This window comes from Petaurus breviceps, unplaced genomic scaffold (assembly GCF_028583685.1).
Source record: "Petaurus breviceps papuanus isolate PSGF00001 unplaced genomic scaffold, PetGlider_PUasm1.0 174, whole genome shotgun sequence".
Taxonomy (NCBI): Eukaryota; Metazoa; Chordata; class Mammalia; order Diprotodontia; family Petauridae; genus Petaurus; species Petaurus breviceps.
In genome coordinates, this window is record NW_027185761.1 from 11466036 (window position 1) to 11490661 (window position 24626).

Consider the following 24626-nt stretch of genomic DNA (forward strand, 5'->3'; position numbering starts at 1 on the left):
AAGGACTGAAAATTTATTATAAAACAGAAGATCAAATGCTGATATACTTTATTCTGACTCCTATAACCTGCCTTCTTTTTCCCCAGGGTCTTCATTCAAATGAGTAAAAAATAAAAATCTATGTGAGATTTCACCAGATTTGAGCATTTATTTATTTTGAGGTTAGAGTAGTACACCACATTCTAGCAGTAGCCCAATCAGTTTTCTTTCACTTACTTTTGGTCTGATGCTTAGATCTGCTCATAGAAAAACATTTCATTCTGGAATCCTGGGGAAAAATGCAAGTAGCCCCAAATCTTGGAGTTTTTAAAAAAAGAGAAGCAGTGCCTACATTAGGCATGAAGCACTGTTCTCCTGACCTCAGTACTTGTATTGTCTCTTTACAAGTAGTATTAATACCAGTTGCTTTTATAAATCTGATATTAAGGGATTTGTTCATTACAGTCTGATTATAGCCCAATACAAGTTCCTCCAATAATGGTAGGATTGCATTCAATCCTTACTTTTAGGTGCTCTTGTTTTTGTGAATTTGAGGAATAGATCTTGAAAGAATAACTTTCTCTTAACTTTTTATACATTTGGTTTTGCAAAGGAGTCAGGGATTGCATTTGAAATACAAATCTCTGTCTGTACTGATAATACCCCTGTAGACCTGGAATGTTGTATTCCTAGCTCCTTAAAAAAAAAAAAAACTTCAATTTTTTTTTTGCAATTATGTGTAAATACAATTTTTAACATTCATTTAAAAAAATTGAATTCCAAATTTTCTCCCTCTCTCCCTTCTCCCCTTATTGAGAAGGCAAGCAATTTGATATGTTATACATATGCAGTCATGCAAAACATATCTCCATATTAACACAGACAAAAATCTCAAGAAAAATAAAGAATGATAAAAAAGCATTCAAAATCCATTAGTTCTTTCTCTGGAAGTGAAAGAACTCTCTTTTTCATCATAAGACCTTCCAAATTGTCTAAGATCATTGTATGGCAGAGAATAGCTAAGTCACTCACTGTTGATTATTGTACAGTATTGCTTTTACTGTGTAAAATGACATCCTGGTTCTGCTCACTTTACTTTGTATCAGTTGCTGTAAGTCTTTCTAGGTTTTTCTGAGAGCATTCTGCTCATCATTTTTTTTTTTTTGCCTTTTGGAGGGCAATTGGGGTTAAGTAACTTGCCCAAGGTCACACAGCTAGTTTTTGTGTTAAGTGTCTGAGGCCAGATTTGAACTCAGATCCTCCTGACTCCAGGACCAGTGCTCTACTCACTGCGCCACCTAGCCACCCTTGCTCATCATTTTTTATAGTGAAATAGTTTTTCATCACAATCACATACCACAACTTGTTCAGCCATTCCCCAATTGTTGGACATCCCTTCAATTTCCAATTCTTTGCCACCATTAAAAGAGCTGCTATAAATATAGGTCCTTTTCCTTTTTTTTTTTTTTGTCTCTTTGGGATAGAGACCTTTTAGTGGTAGTCGGTCCTTTTTATCTGCCAGAATTGCATTCTGAACTCAAATTCCACATTTTCCCGGATGCCTTCCTTGATTAAACAATTTAAAAAAGATAACATCTCCCATGTTTGGAAATTGTGCAGTGTTTGTAGTACTCATATCGTACTTATTCTGTCTTGTCTTGTGGCTATTTATGTACATGTTATATTTTTCTGGATTGCAAACTTCTGGAGGGCAGGGATAATGGCTTAGAATTTTTTGTACCTTCTATGGTTCCCAGCATAGTGCTTTATTTAGGGGAGAGCCCTGCACCAAGGGTGGAAGCCCCATCCCAACTCTTCCACTTAATGGCTGTGTGACATTGGACATGTCACCACTTAATGGCTGTGTGACATTGGACATGTCACCTAATTGCTTTCCTTCCTTTATTTCTTCAGGTGTGTAAAATGTATATAGTTTCTGAATATATCCGAACAATGTTGCAAGGATCATCAAATTAGATACATAAATTGTAGATTGCTTTAAAAGTAAATGGGATATGCTAGTATAAATGAATCTACCACTTGCAAAATGATATAAACTCTGGAGTGTTGTGGTTTTTTGTTTGTTTTGGTGGATGTTCCCACAAATGATATGGCAAGTGCTTAAAAAACTTGGACCTTAAAAGTATAAAAAGTCCCAATTCAATTCTAAAAATGCTCTCCCTGTATGCTCCTCATGAAATAGCCTTCTGAGGTTTGAGTTCAGAACACATGGAAGAATATGAATAAGGAATTGAAAGGTAAAGAATTGGTTCATATGTGGTGTGGGGTGTCACTGCAATTTGCAATAAAAATGTTTAGAGAACCAGACTCAAAACTTTCAGAGGTTTTGAAAGAGTAATGCAATCTGATTTCAGAACTAACGTGCTAATTTCCTCTACAACACCCCAGACAGGTGATTATTCACCCTCTGCTTTATGTGGCACCAAATGTCCCATTTCATAAGGTAGTCCACTGCATTCTGGGATACCTCTGATCAGAAATTCTTCATTGTATTTAGCTAAAAGCCACCTGGCTCCTTTTTAACATCTAGTCATTGTAGTTCTAACTTCTGGAACTGCATAGAATGACAGCCTTTCAAATTTTAAAGACAGCTGTAATATTTCCTCATCATACCAAGTCTGAGCTAAATATCTCTAGTTCCTTTATCCTGACACGATTTCAGATTCCATCATTGTTCTGGCCATCTTCCTCCAGACATATTCCAGCTTGTCACTGCCCTCTTTGAAATGTCAATTACAAAATGGAGCTTCTATCTTCCAGATATGGAATGACCAGTACAGAAGACACCAAGGGGTGGAGTGTCAGGGCTCTTCTCCCAGGATACAAATAAGTTTAATACCTAATTAGCAAGAATAATAGGAAGTTCTAGGGGCTTGTCCTTCCACCCTGGCCCATAGACTCGTCCCAGGCAAGTCCATCTCCATTTCCCATCTTCCCCCTTCACTCTCCCCAGAAGCAACCTTACCTTGGTTGATTGCCTTGGGCACAGTGGTTCTGCTGTTACTTTCTGTGACTTAAAAAAATATAATGTAACCTATGTGTTATGGTAAGTCTTTTTTGCTATTAGTTGACACTTTTGGTCCATTGTGAGTTTATTATTAACTGCTGTTAGACTAATCCCATTATGGATTTATACAATTTTTTTTCTTTTTTCCTAAGTTGCAGAACTTATTTGTTTCTATTGAATTTCACTTAATGAGTTTTGATCCATCATTTCCCACTATTAACTCTTTCTGACTTTGTGTCAGTAATAAGGTTCACATGTGTGGGGCATTATTCCTGAAATTTGTAACAATGTTTATAGAACCAGAGTTTGTAATCCCAACATACTAGCTTTTTCATATAGTGTTGAATCAATGTGTAATAACACAATCACAAGAGTTAAAAGTTAGAAGAACATCAGTGATCCTTTAATTCAATACATACTTGAAAAAAATAATTCTTGCTACAGTGTTTAGACATTACTTGTTGACCTCTTGAGGATACACCAAACACCTCTCAAGACAACCAATTTGACTTGCGTCTGCCACTAATTGTTTTTCCTGACATCAAACCTGGATCTGTCTCTTTGTAACTTTGTACCAGTTTGGTTCCTGGTTCTCTCTGGGGACAAACAGAACAAATCCAATTCTTCTTCAATGTGTCAATGTTCAGATACTTTAAATGGCACTCATGTTCCCCTGGGTTATCTTGTCTCTGTTAGACATCCCAGTTTCTTTAACGAATATCCATATGACATAAACTAAAGCATTTTAACCATAGTGTTTCCTTTCCTCTGAATGCACTCCAGCTTCCCGTCCTTCATAAAATGTGGCACCTATGCCTTAACACAATACTTTAGATGTCACTTGACCAGAACAGAGTACAGTTGGATGATTACCTTCTTATTCCTGGATAGTTTCATTCCTTATCCATGGAACTGGAAAGGCCAAGGATAGAACCCTTTGATATTTGACTAATGATCCTCCTTCAGCTTGACACAGAGCCACAAATTACATATTTTTTGACATGATTGTTCAGCCAGAACTCTATCCTTCTTTATTATGATATGAGTCATATTTCTTCCTCCTGTTTAAAAATAAATCTTGGCCGGAATCATTATTCAGTTTATCTGTATATCTCCCCTACTCTAATACTTCTTGAGGTGGAATGGGATTGGGCAGAAGAAAATGAAGTTAGTTTGGCATGACTTTTTCTTCATGAACCAGTGCTGGTTTCTGGTGATCATCACTTTTTCTTCTAAGTATATGATAAATAATCTTTTTCTGGATCATTGTCCCATACCATAATTTCCAGAATCCTGTTCCATGTCTCCCTTCCCCAGCTCTTTGTAATTTTAATGATATTTGCTTTTCCCTAGTTTTCTGGTGCCTCTGTTCCTTTCAATGCTTTCTCAAAAACTGCTAATTGTGGTAGCCTCCATTCATATCTTCTAAGTTCTTCTAGTTCTCTGAACTCATTGGGCCTTTGGACTTTATTTCAAGTCTAAATCAGGTGGTCTTATACTTTTCTTTGTTTTGTCTGTTTGATTTTCCTCTTAACCTGATTTGTTCTACTCTTTCCACTTTGGAGGTTTTTGTCTTTGCTAGAGGTGAGAGAAGTGGAATTTGAGTTGCATAGGTCTGCTTTCTCACTGGCATTATGTATCTGTGAACATTATAGACTCTACCCAAAACAGTAGTTCTTCCCTTACTTATTGTTGTCTTTTCTCCAAACATGTTTTTTAAGAGCTCTTTTTGTTAGCATTTCTTCCCAAGTCTAAACTCCTTTTTATCTTTTATCTCTCCAAACATAGCTCATATGACTTTGAACCTCCCTTTTGTGTTCATTGTTGGTTTTGTGCCTCTCCTTTGGTCTTTTGTACATTTTTTAGGGGGGGGTGCAAAAGATTCTTTAAAAGTCCAAGTGTTCTAATAAACCACTTTTTTTCCTAATCATATTGATTTTTTAGATCTTCTCACTTTGGTTTTTCATGAAGATAATATAGTTACATCATCAGAATTTTGTTTTTGATTATCTCCCTTTCTGAGCCATCTGCTGTGAAGTTATATCTCTCTTTTCTTAAATTTAAACTATGTGTCTGAATATGCTTCTGCCTTTTGAAAGTAGAAACTCTCATTATGACAAATATAAGTTTTATCAGATACTCCACTTATATCAAAACAAGACTTCTAGGAGACATCCCATGTCATATGAGTTGACAGTCCACATCATTACTATTTATTGCTAATTCTGTAATCTGTATTAGAATATTCTATGGGGTCAGGTGATCTGTAGCATACTTTCACAATTATCTCTTTTTTCTTTCTTTTTACTTTTATCCTTAGACAAATACACTTTATCTCTCATCTTAGAATTCTGGATATACAAGCACACAAATAAGTACACCTACACCTATATCTATATCTTTGTGATCTGTAGTCCTGTTCCTTAACCCTTATTTTTAAGGTTAGCTGAATACCAGCATATCTGTGGAGAACCAAACAAGTCAGGAGGAGGGGGAGCAGGAGAAAATTCAAATGGACATAAGGAAGATATTTATTGTCAATGCTTCTTTAAATGATAAAGGAAAAATGCATTGGGTAGACCACTAAGAAGGACCCTAGGATTTAGAACTAGAAGTAGATATTAGAGCTCATCCATGCATATAGTTTGTAGAAGAGCAAAGTGAAGTCCAGAGGTGAAGTCCCTTTTCCAAGGTTATACAGCTAGTATGTGGCAGAACTTAAATTTAAACTCACATCCTTTGATTCAGATTTATTCTTCTTTCCAATGTACCATATTACCTCCTACTTGTTAACCATAGGAGTCACAATGATGACAGACCATCAGTGATATTTGATGATTTAAATATCTGATTTTGGGAGATCTTTTCCTTTTTTTTTTTTTTTTTGACATTTATGTTCAGGGTCCTGCTTCCAGGAGGTGTGCTGACCAAGTTGTGATTCCTAACTTGGAATTTAAATAAATGTGTCATTTATTTCATATTACTTTTCAAGAAGTGATTTTGTTAAAATGAAACTATTTGCTCATGTTTGTTTGCCTTTAAATATTTTTTTAATCACCAGGACTCTCCATTGGATTTTTTCATTCTTATGGACAAATGAAGATAAATCACATTCATTTATTTTTATAACGTGAATGCCAAATTGCCTGCAAAGATCATTCTACTTTCTACTTATTAGTGCTTCCGATTGTGGTCACTTTATCTTTCAGGATGAAAACTAATTTTTTTTTCTTTTTTTTAAAAATGTTCTTATGTTCTAAGCCCATAGAAGTTCCCAATAGCTCTTCAGCCTCCTGGTAGAGGGGAACATTTAGATTTATTAAACAGCACTGACTTTCAGTAGTAGCATTAGTATACATTGGTAACATATCTTTTGGGACACAGTACTGTGTTGGGTTTCATGAGGAATGCAAAAAAATATGTCAAGCTTCCTGAAATCAAGATGTTGACAATATGGCTAGATCAGACAACAGGCAGCTGTAAGGTTAGGTAAGAGTTCAAAAAAATGGCCACAGAGAGATTTAGGATAGCCGTTCTATTAGCGTGAGAGTTGAATTCTGGGAATCAGAAAAATTATTTCCGAGGAAGATTAGATTAGACAAGGATAGATTCTTGGACAATGCCTGTATTTGTGGGGCTGGTGCTAGAAGAGCAACCAAGACAAAAGGACCAGAGGAGAACTGGTCTGAGAAGAAGACTCAGAAGGGAGCAGAAAACTTTAAGCAGATCAGAGTAGATGATGTCATTCTTGTTATAACAAATGATGAATGAGACCTTTGAATTTGTCCGTTAAATCATTAGGAGACTTGGAGAAGACAATTTCAGCAGGGTAGTTTGTTTGGAACCAGAATATTAAGCAGGGAGAGATAAAGAGAGTGAGTGAGTGGGGGTTAGGATATAAGACAGTAGGTATAATGCACTCATTGGAAATTCCTGGTAGTGAAAAGTAAGGAACTGTCCGTTCTGAAGCAGGATTTACTGTTCTATAAATTTAAGAGAGAGGATAGTATAGTACTTGGGTTTCATTTTGATTTATTTTAATAGCAAGAAATTTTGCCTTATCTGCTGATTAAATATACTTAGTCATTTTTAGTCCATTGCTGATGAGGTTGTAATTCAATTCAGTGGACAATTATTAACACAGAGCCCTGTATTAGGCACTTGGAGAGATAAAAAGTTTAGATAAGAAATGTTTCTCACTTTCATGAATGGGGGCTTAAAGACTACTGAGATAACAAGGCTAGGTTTTCTTCATATTGTAGTTATTTATCTAAGTGCAGGAAAATAGTGCAGTTAAAGTATAATCTCTAAGCTTGAGGGAAGGAAAAAGGTCTTTACTGCCTAGGAGAATCAGGGACCTCCAGGAAGTGGCCCTGGAATTACATTGTTATGTTGAATAATGTAATTTTAATGATATAACTACAAAGATACAATTATCATGATTAATAATACTCATTAGAATAGAAGTTTGAGAGTGGAGATTGTTTTATCCTTTGTGTTTTTATCCCAAGTGCCTAGCACTGTGGCTGGCACATAGCTGCTTAATAAATGCTTGGTGTTTGATTAGTAGGCAAAATGCTTTACAATTTATAAAGCGTTCCCCCCTCAGCAGCCTGGAAATAGGTCATCAGAGTAGTCCAGGTGTTGTTATTCCCACTATAAAAATACAGATGAAATAAGTACAGCAAAAGCAAAGTTGGTAGGCTCCAAAGGTTAGGCAGCAATTGAGCAAGCATGCGGGGTTGGAAGGGAGAGGCATTTTAGTCAAGAGGAGCAGTGGGACCAAAGGCACAGAATACTGGGAAGGTGGGTGGGTGGCAGGTGGTGAAGAGCCTTGAATGTCTAGCAGCAGAGTTCACAATCGACTCTAAAGACAATAGGGACAGCTGTTGGAGCTCTTGAGCTTTGGAAGTAACTAGATTAGGGTGTGTGTGTGTGTGTGTGTGTGTGTGTGTGTGTAAGATACTTTGGAGCCAACAAGGCATAGAGGTACAAGGAACTGCTTAGGAGGCCTTTGCTTTAGTATAGGTAGGTAGTAGTAAGTGCCTTCGAAAGGGTAATAAATATTGCATCATCTCTCTATGTTTCCAATTAATTTCACTTTCTCCACTGCCCTGAATGTGTAGATTGACTTTTAAGAAATTTTTTTTAAAGAACAAACAGTGAATTATAGTCTGATTCTTTATTGAGAAACTATAAATTCAGGAGACGTCAACAGTATGAGGACATGATGACCCAAATAAATGTCTTGTTCTTTCACTTCCTCTTAAATTAAGAAAAGACCAAGACTGCTTAAGTATCATTGTCTTCATTTTAAAACAATACATTAATATTTTAATCTGTGCCTAGGGAAAACCTTTGGCCTTCTAAGATAAATATAGCTACTGGACTAAGATGAAAATCTCTTTTATGGCTTTATAGGAGGTCCTCTGCATTCGTTAGGGTGAAGTTCTAGGGATCACCAAGAATAGTTAAATCCATGCATACAGTATTTTATCTTAGGTAATGAAAAACTGCCAAAGAACAAAGGGGTATCTGTTTTCTGTGGATTGTCTACAGACTTGGCTGTGTGGTTTGAGTGAAGTCAGAGACAATCTGGAAGCAACTTCAAAACTAGGAACTGTAAAATGTACTAGTATGATTTATAAATTAAAAATCCTTGGGACCCATGTCCTGCATGAAAAATACTTCTTTTGTGAAATATTTGCTTGCAGATATTGTATTTACTCTGCAAGACTTTAAGAACTTTGAGGTTGAGTTATGTCATGTTCATTTTTCACCTTAGACACTGCTTTGCAAATGGTAGGCACCTGTTTTTTAAAATCTTGATGGTACCATTGCCCTCCTAGACACATAGGTTCAATACCTCAGTTATCTTAATTCTTATCCTTATTCCTTCTCCTTTTCCTTTTTATCCTCCACCTCTCCATACCTACAGAGTTTTTACATCCTGTTATGATTACCTTGGAAACTTCTTTTGCATCTCTTTTTTTCCTTCACTCATTTGATCTACCAGACTATGGTATAACAAACAGCCTTCTAAACTGGTGTTTTTGCTGATGGTTTCTCCCCTCTCCAATTCATCTTCTTTACAGCTGCTCAAATAGTGGTGTATATTACAAAGATTGTTAAATACTTGGGTCCAAATTCTAGCTCTTCTATTTACTACTTCTGTGTCCTTAGCATCCTACTTAGCCTTTCTTGATCTCAGTTTCCTCGTCTGAAAATGTGGGATAAAATGACCTTGTTGAGCATTTCCTTCGATCCCTAAATCTACAGTCCCGCCACCACAGTAGACCAAGTTACTCTTTTGCTCAAACCGTAGTGTCCCCCAATGGCTTCTAAAATAAAGTACAAATTTTTTAGGTAAGGTCATCCACAGTCTATCTCCAACCTACCTTTCCAGTCTTATCTCATGTTACTCTCTTACATTCTAAGTTTCAGAGAAACTGTACTCCTTCCTGGCTGTGCCCCAAATTGCTAATATCTTTCTTGTCTCTGCCTTTAAGAATCCTTATCTTCTTTCAAGGCTTAGTTAAGGTGCTCCCTTTCCTCAGTAGTCATTTCTGATCCTCCTAGCTGATAGGTCTTTCCTTTCTTAAATAACTATAGAGCACTTTGCACATCTTTAGCCCAATCATACCATGTTGTATATTATACTTACCTATGGAATTGATGCTCTTCTCTCCCTGCTTCTCCTATCCAAGCTCCCTGAGGACAATTCTATTTCACTTTTGTCCTTTATTGTTGGTGCCTAGCACTGTGCCATGTGAAGTATAGGCACTTTATAAATGTTCCATTGAATTGAGTTTATTTCCTGTGGGCCAGAGTCAGTAGTTAGAATGATCCACCCATATCAGAGAATTCTGTTTAATTGATAATCATTCAGATGACTAGTGATAAGAATTTTTCTTTAAATATAGGTAAGAAAAAAGCCATATAATACTGATTGCTGAATGAGACTTTAATAATAGCAAATGCATATTTATATGTGGTAACTAGCAAAAATTATTTTTAAGCACCTTGCATATAGATAGTACATATCATATAGGAATTTGGTCCTTTGGGTCTTACCTATGTTCATTTTCATCGTTAGTATGAATGTGCTGAGCAAAACTGTTCCCTCACTTCCCTTCCCCCTTCCCTGTTTCTTTCATTCAATTCGAAATATTTTTGAGTATCTGTTGTGACTGTGGAATTGTTCTAGGTGCCAGAGGTGCCATCCTTGTTGGCTCCTGTTAGCAGTGGACTGATAAAGGAGTTATCTAAGGAGATCATTGGGAATTTCTAAAAGATTTGTATTGAAAATGGTAGCAATGGCAGGTAATAGAAGACAAATAAAAAAGCGTGGTCTGGTTCTGTAAGAAAGTATTGGGAGTGCTAAAGCTTAGGATGAGCTGAGGCTGGCCAGTAAATCAAAGGGCAACAAATGAGTTTTTGGGTGTCACGCATGACACTACAGTTCCACACTGAACTCTTTCACTGATTTGTCCTCTGTGCCTGGAATTCATTTTACTCTTCAGCTTCCCTGTCTGATTTCAAGTTTCAAATGAAATCTTTCCTTCTGCAGGAAATCTTTCCCCAATCCTTTTTATGCCTTCAATGCCTTCTTTTTGAGAATACCACCAATTTTTCCTGTCTATATCTTGTGTGAATGTAGTTGTTTGCATGTTGTCTCTGCCATTAGACTGAGCTCCTTGAAAGGAGGGCCTACTTTTTTACCTTTTTTTGGCCTTTCTTTGTATCCCTTGCACTTAGCAGACTAACTGGCATGCAGTAGGTGCTTAATGCTAGTTGGCTATTTGATTAGCAACATGAACCCTATTGTCTTTTCAGTGCTGAGTTTTACACAGGTTGAATGCAGGCTAATTCAATAATTTACTAATTCTGTGAACCTATTTTGAAGATTTGTTTGAAATACAATTGCTTTAGTTATGGTATTGGGGAGAAAAAAGAATGTTTAGAATGATGAGATTTTGTTCCACCTACATCACTGATTCTGAAAATGGCCCTTGGATGTATCAGAAAGGGTTCAAGTTACTATGTTGTGATTGGGTTTGGAATTGTTAAGAATAAACCTGACTTTTTTTTTTTAAAGTATCACTTCTCTCCTTTCCTCTGCCCACATCCCATTCCCATCTTATTTTGTTTGTTTTTGGAAAAAAATAAAAAATATAGTGCTTGTTATTCTTCCAGGGAATGTTATAAAACGGGAAGACTGAAACAGTTCTGCTTTCTAATGTCTTGGGGAGGTTTGGTGGGAGAGACTTGTGTGTGAACTATGTACGTTGCAGTTGTTTCTGGTACCACTGTGGAATAGATGGCCTTATAGAAAGACACCTGTTTGAAGAGATGCATGCACCTTTGTGTAAAACAGTATGAAAGATGGCTCTGCTTTGATGAAACCTGTTTAAAGTGCATTTCTTTTATTCAAGTGCTAAACTCAGGGCAGCAGGAGAAAGTGCATAATTAGAAGCCAGCAGCTACTATTTTTAACCCTAAGATCAACAGAACAGCTGATTCCAGAGGCATGAGGGATATTGGATTATCATATGCCACTTGTGAGAACTGTTGCAAATGCTATTTATTGAGCTTATACAAGAAGTCAGGAAAAGGGCAGTGTTGTTTAATCTAATAGGGTTAGTATTCCAATATCCTTTAAATCCTTAATGCCTAATACTTTCTGGTAGTATTTTTTTTAATGAGAATATTGCTGTCCTAGAGCCCTAAATCACATTTCTTTTTTTCTCTTTTCATTTTCCTGGGACCCTAGGGACCACCACAAGACTCATACCTTCAACTAGTAACATATTAGATGAGAGATCAGCATTACAATCGACCAACTTCTGATCTGTTCGTATATCTGGCAAAAATGCTGCTATCTTTGTATTAGCTCAGTTTCACAGAATTCTGTTTTTAAGATGTTGATGAAAAGGGCTTTTAGAGGTCCATTTCAACCACTCTCATTTTTTTTTATCTATCTATTCCTTTATCTACCAATTTATTTTTTGTAATTTTGTAATTTTTTGCTTTTTGGGTTGGGAAGGTAGGGCAATTGGGGTTAAGTGACTTGCCCAAAGTCACACAGCTAGTTTTTGTGTTAAGTGTCTGAGGTCGGATTTGAACTCAGCTCCTCCTGACTCCAGGACCAGTGCTCTACTCACTGCACCACCTAGCCGCCCCCAATCTACCAATTTATTATTAATACTTAATAGCTAGCATTTATATAGCACTCCTGTATGTCAGGCACTGTGCTAAACACGTTACAAATATTATCTCATTTGATCCTCACAACAACCCTGGGAAGCAAATGTTGTTATTATTTCTATTTTACGCTTGGCAGAACTAAAGCAGAGAGGTTAAATGACTTGCCCAGGGTCACACAGTTAGGAAATATCTGAGGCTGAATTTAAACTTGAGTTTTCTGACTCCAGGCCCAGTGTTCTACCCACTGTACCACCTAGCTGCATCTATTCATGTAGCCATGTATGTGTGTATGTATGGATGGATGACTAGTTCACCCTGTCTCACCCAGCATGCAAGTACATGGGCTAAATTTCCGTTACTGAACCACAGGAGAGGTTTGATTTCATTTTTTTTCTGACTTAAACCAACTCAATCCTCCTTATGCAGTTTCAGTTTCTTGGGGGCTCACCATATTAATGCTAGACTAATCAGAGCCTACAACTACTACAACCATGCTCAAAAGATCCAGCATCTTTAAACTCTCCAATGGCTGGGATTACAGATATGTGCTACCATACTCAGCCCCCTCATTTTACAAAGGTGGAAACAGAGACCCAGAAAGTAAGAGGGCTAAATTAGTTGGAGTGTTGTAGTTTTAATTTTGTCCCTCTTAGTTAAAGGGGAAACAAGTCAAATTCAGATTTGGGTGTATGCTAAGCTTTGTCTCAGAGTTCTCTGTCACTTATTATTCCACTAGCATGATTGTTTCTTTGCTATGCTGATTCCTTTTTTACCTTATATGGTTTTAGGAGGGGAAAAAGGATTGCAAAACTATATTTCTTCTTTAATAATGATGATGATGATGATAAGAGAGCTATTTTCTCCCCTCTTAATCCCTTTTACCCCTGAAAGATTCTGAGACTAGTTTGGTATTGCCCAGAGAGACATCTGTCCTCAGTGTTGACACTAGATGAAGTCACTATGGTTAAGTATCCTCTGGAATTTTCTTTCTGTGAGATTGCCTCCAGAAAGAGTACTTCCCACCCCCCTCTAAAGGCCTTTAAACACTATGTTATTAACATTCGTGATCTGACTTACCGAAGGAAAGCAATGATCTAGAAGTGTCCCTGAAAAGTATTTGACTTTGGAGTGAAAATGTCTTCCTCTTTCCATGAAGGCCGGTAGCTTAAATTTTTCATTTTTGAGGAACTAGTAACAAGGTGTTTCTCAAATAAGTTGCTGTTTCATTGTTCCCATAAATCTGTCATTTAATACTGTTAAAAGATGACAAGGAAAAGGACAATCATCTATTTATAGAGCAGTTTTACCTATAAGCCAGATGGTCACTTGTCACCATACTATGAATCAATTCTGGCATTAGTTTCTTCATCTTTAAGATGAAAGAGACCTCCAGAGTCTCTTCCAGCTCCTCCTAATCTCTGATAAGTGTCTGAAGAGATGGATGGTTTTGTGAAGGAACCTTAAAGAGATTTTTAGAATGTATTTCCACCCTTTAGAAATAAAGGCTTATCCAACTATGTTAGTAACTTTTGCCTTTTGTCTTTATGTACACCCTTACAGAGCATAGGAAAACAATTTTTTACCAAAACAAAGATCTTTCAACAGCAAGAACTGATTTTCCAGACTTCAGGGATCACTTGTAAGACAAAAAGATTGCAGACATTTTTCAACCAGAGAAAAGAAAATATTCTTCTCAAGGTGTTCTATGGGAAGATAATTTTTCTGTTCCTTATCCTCATCTTACTTGATCCCAATCTAGTTTGATGTGTTTCATCACTCACTCCTCCTGAATATGTTTTCTGGGACACTTCTGTAGCATTTCCTACCTGTCTTAGAGTTCAGTATTATTTGCTGGCTCATCAGCCATCTCTTGCTCCCTTTGCATAGGAATACTCTGTAGATCTGTTCTGAACTCTCTTTAATCTCTGTTCTCTTCCCCCTAGATGATTTAATTAGCTCAGGAAAGCCTGATCATCATCTCTATGCAGATAACTCCTAAATCTGCTTTAAAAAACCCCTGCTCTTTCTCCAGAATTCTAGTCCCACATCATTTATCTCTTAGATCTTGAGCTGTACCTTGAGTCACTAGTAAGTTCCTTCCCAACTAAGTTTTTCGTCATCTGCTTGGTGGACTTCATGCCACTGGATGCATCTCAAATGCAATACATCCAAAATAAAATTATCTTTCCTTCTAAATCCACCTGTTCTCCAAATTTTATTCTTTCTGTTGAGGGTTATTATCAGCCCTGGACCTCAAAACTTTATTTTCAATTTTCACTATTCTATTTTCTTCACCTGCCAGTAACACACGTGTAAATACACACACACACACGTGTCTGTTGCCACATCTGATTGATTCTACACCTCCACAGCTTCTCTCATTTTTGTCTTCTTCTACCCATATGGCTACCACACTAGTTAAGGTTTTCATTACCTCTTGTCTAGTTGCCCTTGCTTCTCCCCTTTCCCTTTCCTAAACTGTCCTTCCTCCAGATGCAAATTAATTTTCCCAAGGGACAGGTCTGAATAGTTTACTCCCTTGTTCAACAATATCTATCCTCAGCCTGGCATACAAGGCCCTCCCATCTCTCCAATCTAACTTTCTCATTACTATCCATCATATACTCTCAGATTGCTAAAGCTGGAATATTAGATTTTCCCAAATTAGACATTCTTCTTCCTGCTGTCATACATTCTCACAGGTTTTCCATGCATGCAGTGCATTCCATGCATCTCATCTCCAACAATCAACAATAAGAATCAATGTTTCTTGATTCAGTTCATGCCCTTCCTTCTCCCTGAAGCTTTCCGCAGTCACCCCATTTTTAGAGTTAGTTTCGTCCTCTTATTACCTTTTATCTATTACGATGCCTGTCTTGTCTCCCCCCCCAAGCCCACGAGCTCCATGGCGTAGTGAGTCTGTAGCCTCAGTACACTTCCATATGATAGGCAGTTTATCAGTATTGAATAAAATTGGACAATTAGAAAAATAGCAAATTTGCAAAGAAACAGTAAGTATGAATGCCTTTCGGACCAGAAAGAGAGAAGGAACGGATGAAAATGTGGTCAAGTTTAGGGGTTCTGCACCCAACAGTTGGCAAACCATTGGAGCTTCACTTTAAGCCACCAGAGAATGCAGTACAAATGCAGAGGTGCCTTTCCAAGGTAGTTAATGTTTCTAATTTTTGTTCAATATCATAAGATCATAGATTGAGAGATCACAGGGCTAACTGGTCTGTCCTCCCTCATTTCACAAATAAGAAGGACTGAAATCTAGCTGAGGGGCTAAGCACCTGGCCTGAGGTCGCTCAGGTATGAGCATCAAAAATTTCATGTAGATCCCATGACTCCTGAGTCAGTGCTTGTACTGCTTGTAGCCCTTGTACTGTGAAGCTTCCATTCCAAGAACATTTCAGGCGTTTCCCAGGAAGTTAATAAACACCATAAGTTTGCTGCCTCTAAGCACCAGCTTGCACAGGTGGGTTTGTGTTCACCTTATTATGTATACAAATCGTCTCTAGAGCACAGTCAGAAATAGGTATACCTGGCCAATGTCTGTCATTAAATCCACCTGGTAGAGAGAAGCATTTGGAGAATTCTTTTTTTAGCTGGGTTTGCTTTTAAAGATTGGCTTCTTTCATTGTAAGGATTTCGGAGTCTTTCTTCTGTCTACTTTCTATGGATTCTGCTTCTGCAGTAATGATGGCAGAAAAGGGAGGAGAAGGGACTAAAAATAAAAATAAAAGGTTTCTCAAAGTGTGTGTTTTTAAAAAGGAAAAACAGGCCTAGTCACATTACTGCCTACCACCTGACAGACCCAGAAGCTCAGGTTATTTTATTGACTATATTCTGTTTTATATAAACAAACTTTATTTGGCTCTCAGAATTAACTAAGTTTTTATTAACACCAATTCAAACATTACATCCTATATTTCAGGTATAATATGTAGTCTCAGATTCAAAAGGGTAAACAGTGACATTGTTGCTTCTTGTTGCTAGTGTGATAATGATAAAACATGTGAAAGCAGGTAACTTGCACCTGGCATGAAAGATACACATCAGATAGAATCAGCCTTCATTTCAGAGTTTTAAAATTATCACAGGATATCTTTCAAAAATGGATCTAGTCAAGGGGTGGCTAGGTTGCGCAGTGAATAGAGCACCATCCCTGGAGTCAGGAGGACCTGAGTTCAAATCCGGCCTTAGATACTTAACACAAAAACTAGCCATGTGACCTTGGGCAAGTCACTTAACCCCAATTGCCCTCCAAAAAAAAGAAAAGCAAAAAACAAAAAATGGATCTAGTCAAATTTTGGCTTATGCGCCACAGCATTGAAGAAGATGAAGCTCCTGTGTGATAGAAGTAAACGGGGAGATTTACAAAGTTAATTGCAGTGACTCCCACAAATTTAAAGCACCACCAACAAGAAATCACTTGACTTGCATCATATTTAAAAAATAACCAGTCATAAGCATTCATTAAGTACTTACTCTGTCTGGCACCATACCAAGTAGTAGTTTGGGAGGGTACAAAGAAATGCAAAAAACAGGGTCCCTTTCCTCAAGGATTTCAAGTTTTAAGTATGTTTTTATGTTGGAGAAATGAGAGATAATAATGAACCAGAGGTGACAATTTCATCTTTAAATTGAATTCCCTTTAAAGCGGTATTGATGACGTTTGTTTTTTATGCCCCAGTCATTTCCTTGTCTACCCACCCTACTTTGAACTTTCCCTTGTAACAAAAAAAAACAGTGAAGTAAAATGAGTTGACATAGCACCTGCCAGTGTTGCAATACGATATTGAGCACTCATAGTCCTTATCCCCTCTGCCTTTGCATCATTATTTGTTCTTGTCCAGGGATGGTTGGTGAAATCCTGTTCAAAATTGTTTGTTTGTATCATTTTAGTCATCAAGTTTATTCTTCATTTGATTCTACTTACCTTAGTATGAATCGATTAATACAAAATTTTCCAAGAATTTCTGCATTCCTTATATTTATTATTTCTAATGGCACAGTAATAGTATGTAATGTTCAAGTACTACAGTTTGTTCATGAATTTGCCAGTTGATGGGTAATGACTCTTCCCCTAGTTCTTTGCTACCAGAAAAGGTGTTGCTATAAATATTTTTGTATATATGGAGCTCTCTCTTGTCGTTGACCTTTTTGATATCTGTGCCCAGTGATGAAATCCTTGACAGTTGAGTGATTTTTCTCACGTAATTCCAAATTGGTTTTCAGGATGTTTAGACTTTACCAGAAAGTTCACAGCTTTACCAAAAAAAGGGGAGTATTGGTGTTCCCTTCCACAAGCCCTATTTACTAATAATCTATTAACTGTTTCTTTTCTTTTGTCACCTTCACTGATTTGTTGAATGCTTAGAGTTGTTTAAATGTACATTTTTCTTATTGGTGATTTGAATCTTTCCCCCCACATTTTGATTGATAATTAGCAATACTTTTTTGTAATCTCTTTGTATTCTGTGACTATTTAATTTTCCTAACATATAACCTTTTGTATTTTGGTTATGTATCTGTTTGGAGCTCATTTTGTGATATATGGTGTGATGTGATGGTCTAAAACTAATTTCTTCCAAAATTCCTGTTTTTCGCAGCAGTTCATGCTGAATAAAGTTTACTGAACTATGGTGTTCACTTGCTTCAAGTCATTCTGGGTCTGACTTAGGTAGTCTGCTGTGGTAGTCTTTCTATTTCTTAATGAGTAGCAAATAATTTTATTTATTTCTGCTATATGAAAATAGTTTAAGAACTAGTGATGCTGTACCCTCCCTTTAATTGCTTTATTTTTTCATTGTTTCCCTTGAAATTATTATCAAATAATTTTATCTAGTCCTGCAAAGTAACTCATTGATAGTTTCATTGTCACAGCACTGTATCTATGAATTAATTTTCTGTTTTTAAAATGAAACTTTGGTGTGTTTTTCCTACCTTTGCAGGGTATCAAACCAGCAAGCTTTGAAAAAGTACATGATCCTGAAATTAAGGAGATTATTGGGGAATGTATCTGCAAAAACAAAGAAGAAAGGTTAGTTTTCAGTGAAACACAATTGGCTATTTGTATTTCTCAAATTGAAATTGAGAGAAAGTTCAGTCATTTCTGAGAAGAGAAATGGAGAATTTTGAAAGAAAAAAGGAATTGACTAAGACTTAAACAAAGGGAGGGATGCCTTGGGTATTTTATGTATTAGCCAGTTTGGCATAGCAGAAATAATAAAATTGTTGTGGGTGGACTAACTGGCACATACAGTTATTAAAGGCAAAAGTCATTCTGGTTAAATAGCGTATTTGTCTAATTTAACGAAGCATAAAATACACAAGGGAAAGAAATTTTTTGTGATGCATAATTACATATTTACTGTCAACAAGTAACCTCTCCTTTGAAGTTAGGGGTAGAAGGAGGTTGGGATGAGGTGTTCAGAGAGAAAATGTGTTGCAAATATTCCTAAGGAAATTCTTTAGGATAAGTTGTTCAGCACTGTGGCCAGCTCCAAGATAATTAAAATGAAGAGCACATTTCACTAAATTTTGGGAAGATTATCGGTTATCTTAAATTGTCTCTATTGAACTGCCACTTAAAGATTTGCTTTTGTCCTTCTCCAGATATGAAATAAAAGATTTATTGGGTCATGCCTTTTTCGCCGAAGACACTGGGGTAAGAGTGGAACTTGCAGAAGAAGACCATGGTAGGAAATCCTCTATTGCCTTAAGGCTCTGGGTTGAAGATCCTAAGAAACTGAAAGGAAAACCCAAAGATAATGGAGCAATTGAGTTTACTTTTGATTTGGAGAAGGAAACTCCCGATGACGTTGCACAAGAAATGGTAAAAATGAACTTTCTTTATTTCCTGCTCTCCCCCAATAAATGTATAAGTAGTAAGTAGTTCTCAAAGAACAAAAGGGAAAAAAAACATCTGATCATATAAATTTCAAACCTTACAGGCACCTAGTAAACAGAGAGAATATAGCAATTCTGTGTTTTAAAAATGTGAACCACAGTTCAAAAGATAAATGAATTTAATGGAAAAGCTAATAATTTTAATGGGAAGAATTATTGGCTAATTGCAAATGGAAATTAGTATAGTAAAATAACCATTTTTATGTTGTGTATTTTGAAATAGAAATTTTAATAGATATGATTTACAGAAATAAGACTAAATAAGAGAATAGGACAAATGTTGGATAGAAGTCACAAAAGAGAAACATTATGTCCTATATGTAATTTAGAAACTGAGAGTAGAGATAGTATTAATATATTCACTTAGTTAATTCTTAGCTGCCTGTTCTTATGGAAGCATATATTTAACATTTCTAAGGTTTTTTGCAAATGTAATTGAACTTTTAAAGTTTCTGATGTTCATGTTTCTCCCTTCTCCTCTACTCTCCATTACTCTCTTCTCATCTTTCTTTCTTCTTCTCTCTTCTCTGGATTGTGGGATGTGCATACCTTACTTACATTCATTTGCCTGATGACTTTGACATCAGCTATGTGCCAGGACTCATGGTAGTAGTTGTGGGATATCCAAATAGGAAAAGAGCACTATCCCTGCCCTTTGTCTAGTGGTGGAGATAAGTCATAAAATAACACAAATGCAAGGTGGAATGTGATAAATGTAGTACGAGAACAACAAAATGCCTTGGGAATTCACTTCCAGGCAGAATGACTGAATAAAACTTCATGGAGGAAAATAGCATTTGATTGTAGGTATAAGACAAAGAAGAGGTTTATGCTAGTTTGAAGTGATGAAATAAGCAAAGGCTTGGAGACAGGAACTGATGTCTATGGGTAGAAGATAGAGATGGGGACTGGATCTTGATTTCCTTGATATAGGGACCTCCCTGATTAGGAACATCCTTCTACCAGTACATGTTGGCACCTTCTCTGCAGCTCAGTGTCTTAGAGTTACCTAGAACAGGAAGATGTTAAATGATTTATTCAGAGTTACACCAGTGCAATGTTCACAGCACTGATGGTGACTATAAATATGCCAGCATAGTTCTGAATTGCAAAATATAACAGACTCTCCATATATAAGGTAGACACAAAACATTTATTCAGATACCAGAAAGCCAGATCCCAGCACCAGAAAACCAAATCCATCATAGCAACAAAGAAGTTAAGACACCATAACACAGCAGGGAGTTGCACTATTCTTTAGCCTTCCCACAAACAAATACTCACAAGTCTAGCTGTCTCCTTGCCTATGTCCACTCTTCCCTCCAGGTCTAACTGCTCTGACCCCCTGCTTCTTCTGGGCTCTGTACCACCTGTTCAACAAGCTCCTCCCACCGCAGGGTCCATGTGATTACATTCGGCCTATTAAGGAGCAGGGAAGATCTTCATATACCCATTACCATAACAGTGGGATGTTGCAAGTAACTCAGTTTAGCTATAATACATTATTGTACACAAAAGGGAGCATTATCAAAAAAGGTTGGGGATCATAAGTTAGAGCTGAGTAGTAAAGGCCTTCAAGTACCAGAGAAAACAGTTTAAATTTTTTATGGAATGCAATGCAGCACTATTTAAAATTAGTTTTGTGGCAGTGTTTGTATTAATAGTGGAGTAATATAATCCCAGTTTTTTTTTTTTTTTTTGTGAGGATCATATTGACCTATCCAATCTGGCACAAACTAGGAATGGATGGGATCATAGATTTAAAGTTGGAAATGACTATTCTGATTAACACTATTTGTTTTACAAATGAAGAATCCCAGGGCCAGAGGTATTGTGTCTTGCCTAAGGTCACACAGTAAATAACAATGGTGGGATTAGAACCCAGGTCTCTTGACTCCAAATCCAGTGTTCTTTTCACTGTAGTCTCCTGCAAGCTAGTTGGAGCTGTGCAGAGTCTGGATCAGTTGATTGTGTCCTGTTAACTGGGAGTTCTATGGATTTTTTAGCTAGTATCTCTAACTCAACCCACTTTATTTTCCTGATGAGCTACTACTGCTGATTTATTTCCTTCTCTTAAACAGGATTCAGCAAACACAAGAAATGCAATGTGCATAATATGGTTTGTAATCATAATATACTAAATAATTTTAATTTAGGATCGTAATCACATTGTGTAGGGTGAACTGCAGGGGTGACACCTGGAGGGAAATAGCCTAATTAGGAGCCTGGAGTTAGAGTAAGGGTAATGAGAACCTCTACTAGTGTAGTGTCAATGGAAAGAGATAAAAAGGTAGTATTGCAGAACACATTTCAGAGGTTGCATCCTCCAAAGATTCCAAAAATTGTTTGACTTGGGGAATGAGGCAATGAAAGAGAAGGTGCCATCAAAGAGGCCTGAGTGTTTGAGCCTGAGTTACTAGGAGAATGATGGCAGCACTGACATACATAAGGAATCCAGAAGGAAGAGTACCCCTGCTGGGAAGGATGGATGGGGCGAGATTGAGCTTTGTTTTAGGTGCCCCCTGAGATAATATATTTAGAGGTAGAAAGGACCTTAGAGCCATTAAATCCAACTCTTTCTTTCTATACAGATGAGAACTCTAAGGACTAGGGATATTAAGTGACTTGCCCAGGTTAACTCTAAGTGTTAGAGCCAGTATTTGATCTTAGGCCTTCCTGATTCCAATTCACTAACATAGTGCCAGGTAAAGGTGCAGGTTTGAATCTCAAAGTAGAAATCTGTGCTTGAGAGTGATTTGGGGGTCACCTTTACAGAGATGCATGGTTGAAACCTTGGGACTAGGTAAGATCATTATAGGATGGAATACAAGGAGAGAGAAGAAGAGAGGACCAAGAAGCTTCTTTTCTTGGCATTTATCTGCTATCCATTGACTTTTAGCTCAGACAGCTCTGTGGCAAATGGAGGAACACCTGACCAAATACCACTTTACATGTGAGAGGAATGCACTTCTAGTTAGACCAGTCGGCTTGACATATGCCCAGGGAAGCAACCACTTCCTAAGTGGTTGTGTTTGGAACCCTGCCAAGCAAGTACTTGCCTACATAGATGACAGGTCTCTGTAAAACCCACATCCACCAGGAGCTGTATTCACAAGTTGGAAGGGTTAAGATAAAAATCAAACCATCCTAAGCAGTGCCTTGTAACCTCATTAAAGGCCTTTTTCAAAAGATTCTTTCTTTAACTGATTACTGAAGTGCGTCCTGACAAGCCTTTTATTTTGGACTTGTTCGGTCTAATGATTTGGAACAATAAGCCCTTGTTAATTCGTATGACACTAATTTGGGATTTGATGTATTCCAAATGCAAACTGGATTCAGTTTTAGCTTTTATCTACAGAAATCAGATTTTCTACACAAATTAGTACAGGTACACTTGCCTTTGTTTAATAAATATCTACTTAGTTGATTTTGCTGTTCATCCCAAAGTAACACCTTCAGTACCTCTTGCATTACTCCCTATGAAACTTCCCTTAACTTCTGTTTGTTGCAGTCCCAGTGTCAGCTCAGTGAGAACACAGAAAAGTGAATATTAGGAAATAAACAGGGTTTATTCAAGCATAGATCTGGAATCCATCATTCAGAGAGAAATTCCTTTTCACAGACTAGAGGAGCCAATTTACACCTTACCTTGCTACTTAAACCTGGACTTTGGAGGATAGGATTATTGGGATGTAATAATAGTTCTTTTATCCTGTGTTCCATTTTCCAAAGAGAAATAGTACTTCTCAGATGGTCTCTGGGAGGAAGGAAAGGTGCAGTCGTAGGGAAAAGTTTGATATTTGTCTTTGTAACTTTCTCTCCTCTTCTATTCCCTTCTCCCAGAACTAGGTGTCCTTATATCCCCCACCATCCAGACACCCATTGTTTCGTCTTTACTAAAGACTTCTTTTGGAGAATCCATTAGTGCTGATTCTTCCCAGGATTCCTGCTTAAAAAATGACTTTCTCCTTCTCAGTTTTCTCATTCTTACATTAAATCTCTTCTTATTTCTCAGTGCTAGTAGTTATAGCCAGGTGACAGGAAAGAGGGAAAAAAACTAATATTGTTACATTAAGATTCACCAAATGGTATGTAGCATCTTAATGCTTAAAGTTAAAGTTTTAAAAGTTATAGGAAGAAATATACAATAAAGCTATAAAAATTGGCAATCTCAATGGACTTCTTTCAGACATAGACAAATCAAACAAAAATAAATTCCCAAGGAATGACTTAAGGATTTGAATAGAACTATTTGCAAGTTCTTTCTCATGTTCATCTGAAATCTGCCTCTTGATAGCTTGTAGCTACCTTAACCCTTTTCTTTGCACTGAAGTGGCATGGGATAATTAATAAATTTTTTGCATGATAACCTTTTGCCTAATTGATTATATAGCTCTCTTCTCTCCTAAGTCTTCTCTTCACATGGATCATTAACCAACCATTCCTTGTAAAAGATGGTTTCTACACATCTCTCTTTCCTTTTTACTTTATGTTGTCATCTTTCTACATGTCAACATGTGATACCCAGAACTAAACTTACTATTTCTAGGTGCCTTCTGACCAATATGAGTTCCGTAGAATGATTGACTTTTGATCTGGACATTTTATTTTAATATTTTAATAAATTCTCTTGATCTAGACATTATATTTTAATATTTTAATCAATGCAGCTTAAAATATTTAGATTTTTTAGTAACTGAGTCATACTGTTGGGTCTCATTGAGTTTGAGGTTAATTAAAACTCCCAGATCTTTTTTGCATGAACTGCTGCCAAGACAGATAGGTTTAATCCAGTACTTGAGTAGATGGTTTTTTGTACTTCAGCGAAGGATTTGGAATTAACAAGAATAAATATATTATTGTTGTCTGGGGCCTAGCATTCCAAACCATCAAGACAATTTTGCTTCTGTCTTCTATTGTAGTTCCCTTCTCTTCCCAGTCTTAAAAAAGGCACACTTCTGAAATTTACAGATGCTATATTTGCATGCCAACTGTTGATGAAAATGCTAAGCAAGTAGGGCTAGCACCAAAGTTCTAAGAGATTTCACTTAGAGACCCCCCCCCTTCAACATGGACACACAACCATAAATTAATAATTTTGTAAACTATTTTGATTTTTATCTATCCCCTAGTCTGGATTTTACCCTCTTATAAGGATGTTATGGAAATTACCATATTTTGCTTACATAGAGAAATACTTCTGTCATTGCCCTGATAATCTTATTACCGTAAAAGAAAGTTGATTTTGCATTTAGGATTTAGCAAACTTGAGTCAATATTTTATAATTTTTGATAATTTTAATTATAAATGTGAAAAAATTTTAAACAAAAATCAGTCTATTTCAACCTGTTCAGCATGAGACACTTGAATGATGTATGCTTTACCACTACTTAGTTTTCTCCTATCCTGACTCATACATAACAACAACCTTTTCTGGCTTTTCAATTCTCAAAGAATTTCTCATCCTAGAAGGAATCAATCTATACACCTGCTGAA

At 36.8% G+C, this 24626-nt stretch overlaps 1 protein-coding gene across 6 annotated transcripts in view; it reads left to right on the forward strand.

The window, feature by feature from the left end:
• The window catches only part of WNK2 (WNK lysine deficient protein kinase 2), a 234188-nt gene that overhangs the window by 111284 nt on the left and 98278 nt on the right, over positions 1-24626 (forward strand). For all 6 annotated transcript variants that reach the window (XM_069083745.1, XM_069083746.1, XM_069083747.1 and 3 more), the window contains exons 6-7: positions 18172-18260; positions 18836-19055. In XM_069083745.1, the coding sequence (XP_068939846.1) occupies positions 18172-18260; positions 18836-19055 (309 nt within the window). The remainder of the gene's footprint in view (positions 1-18171; positions 18261-18835; positions 19056-24626) is intronic.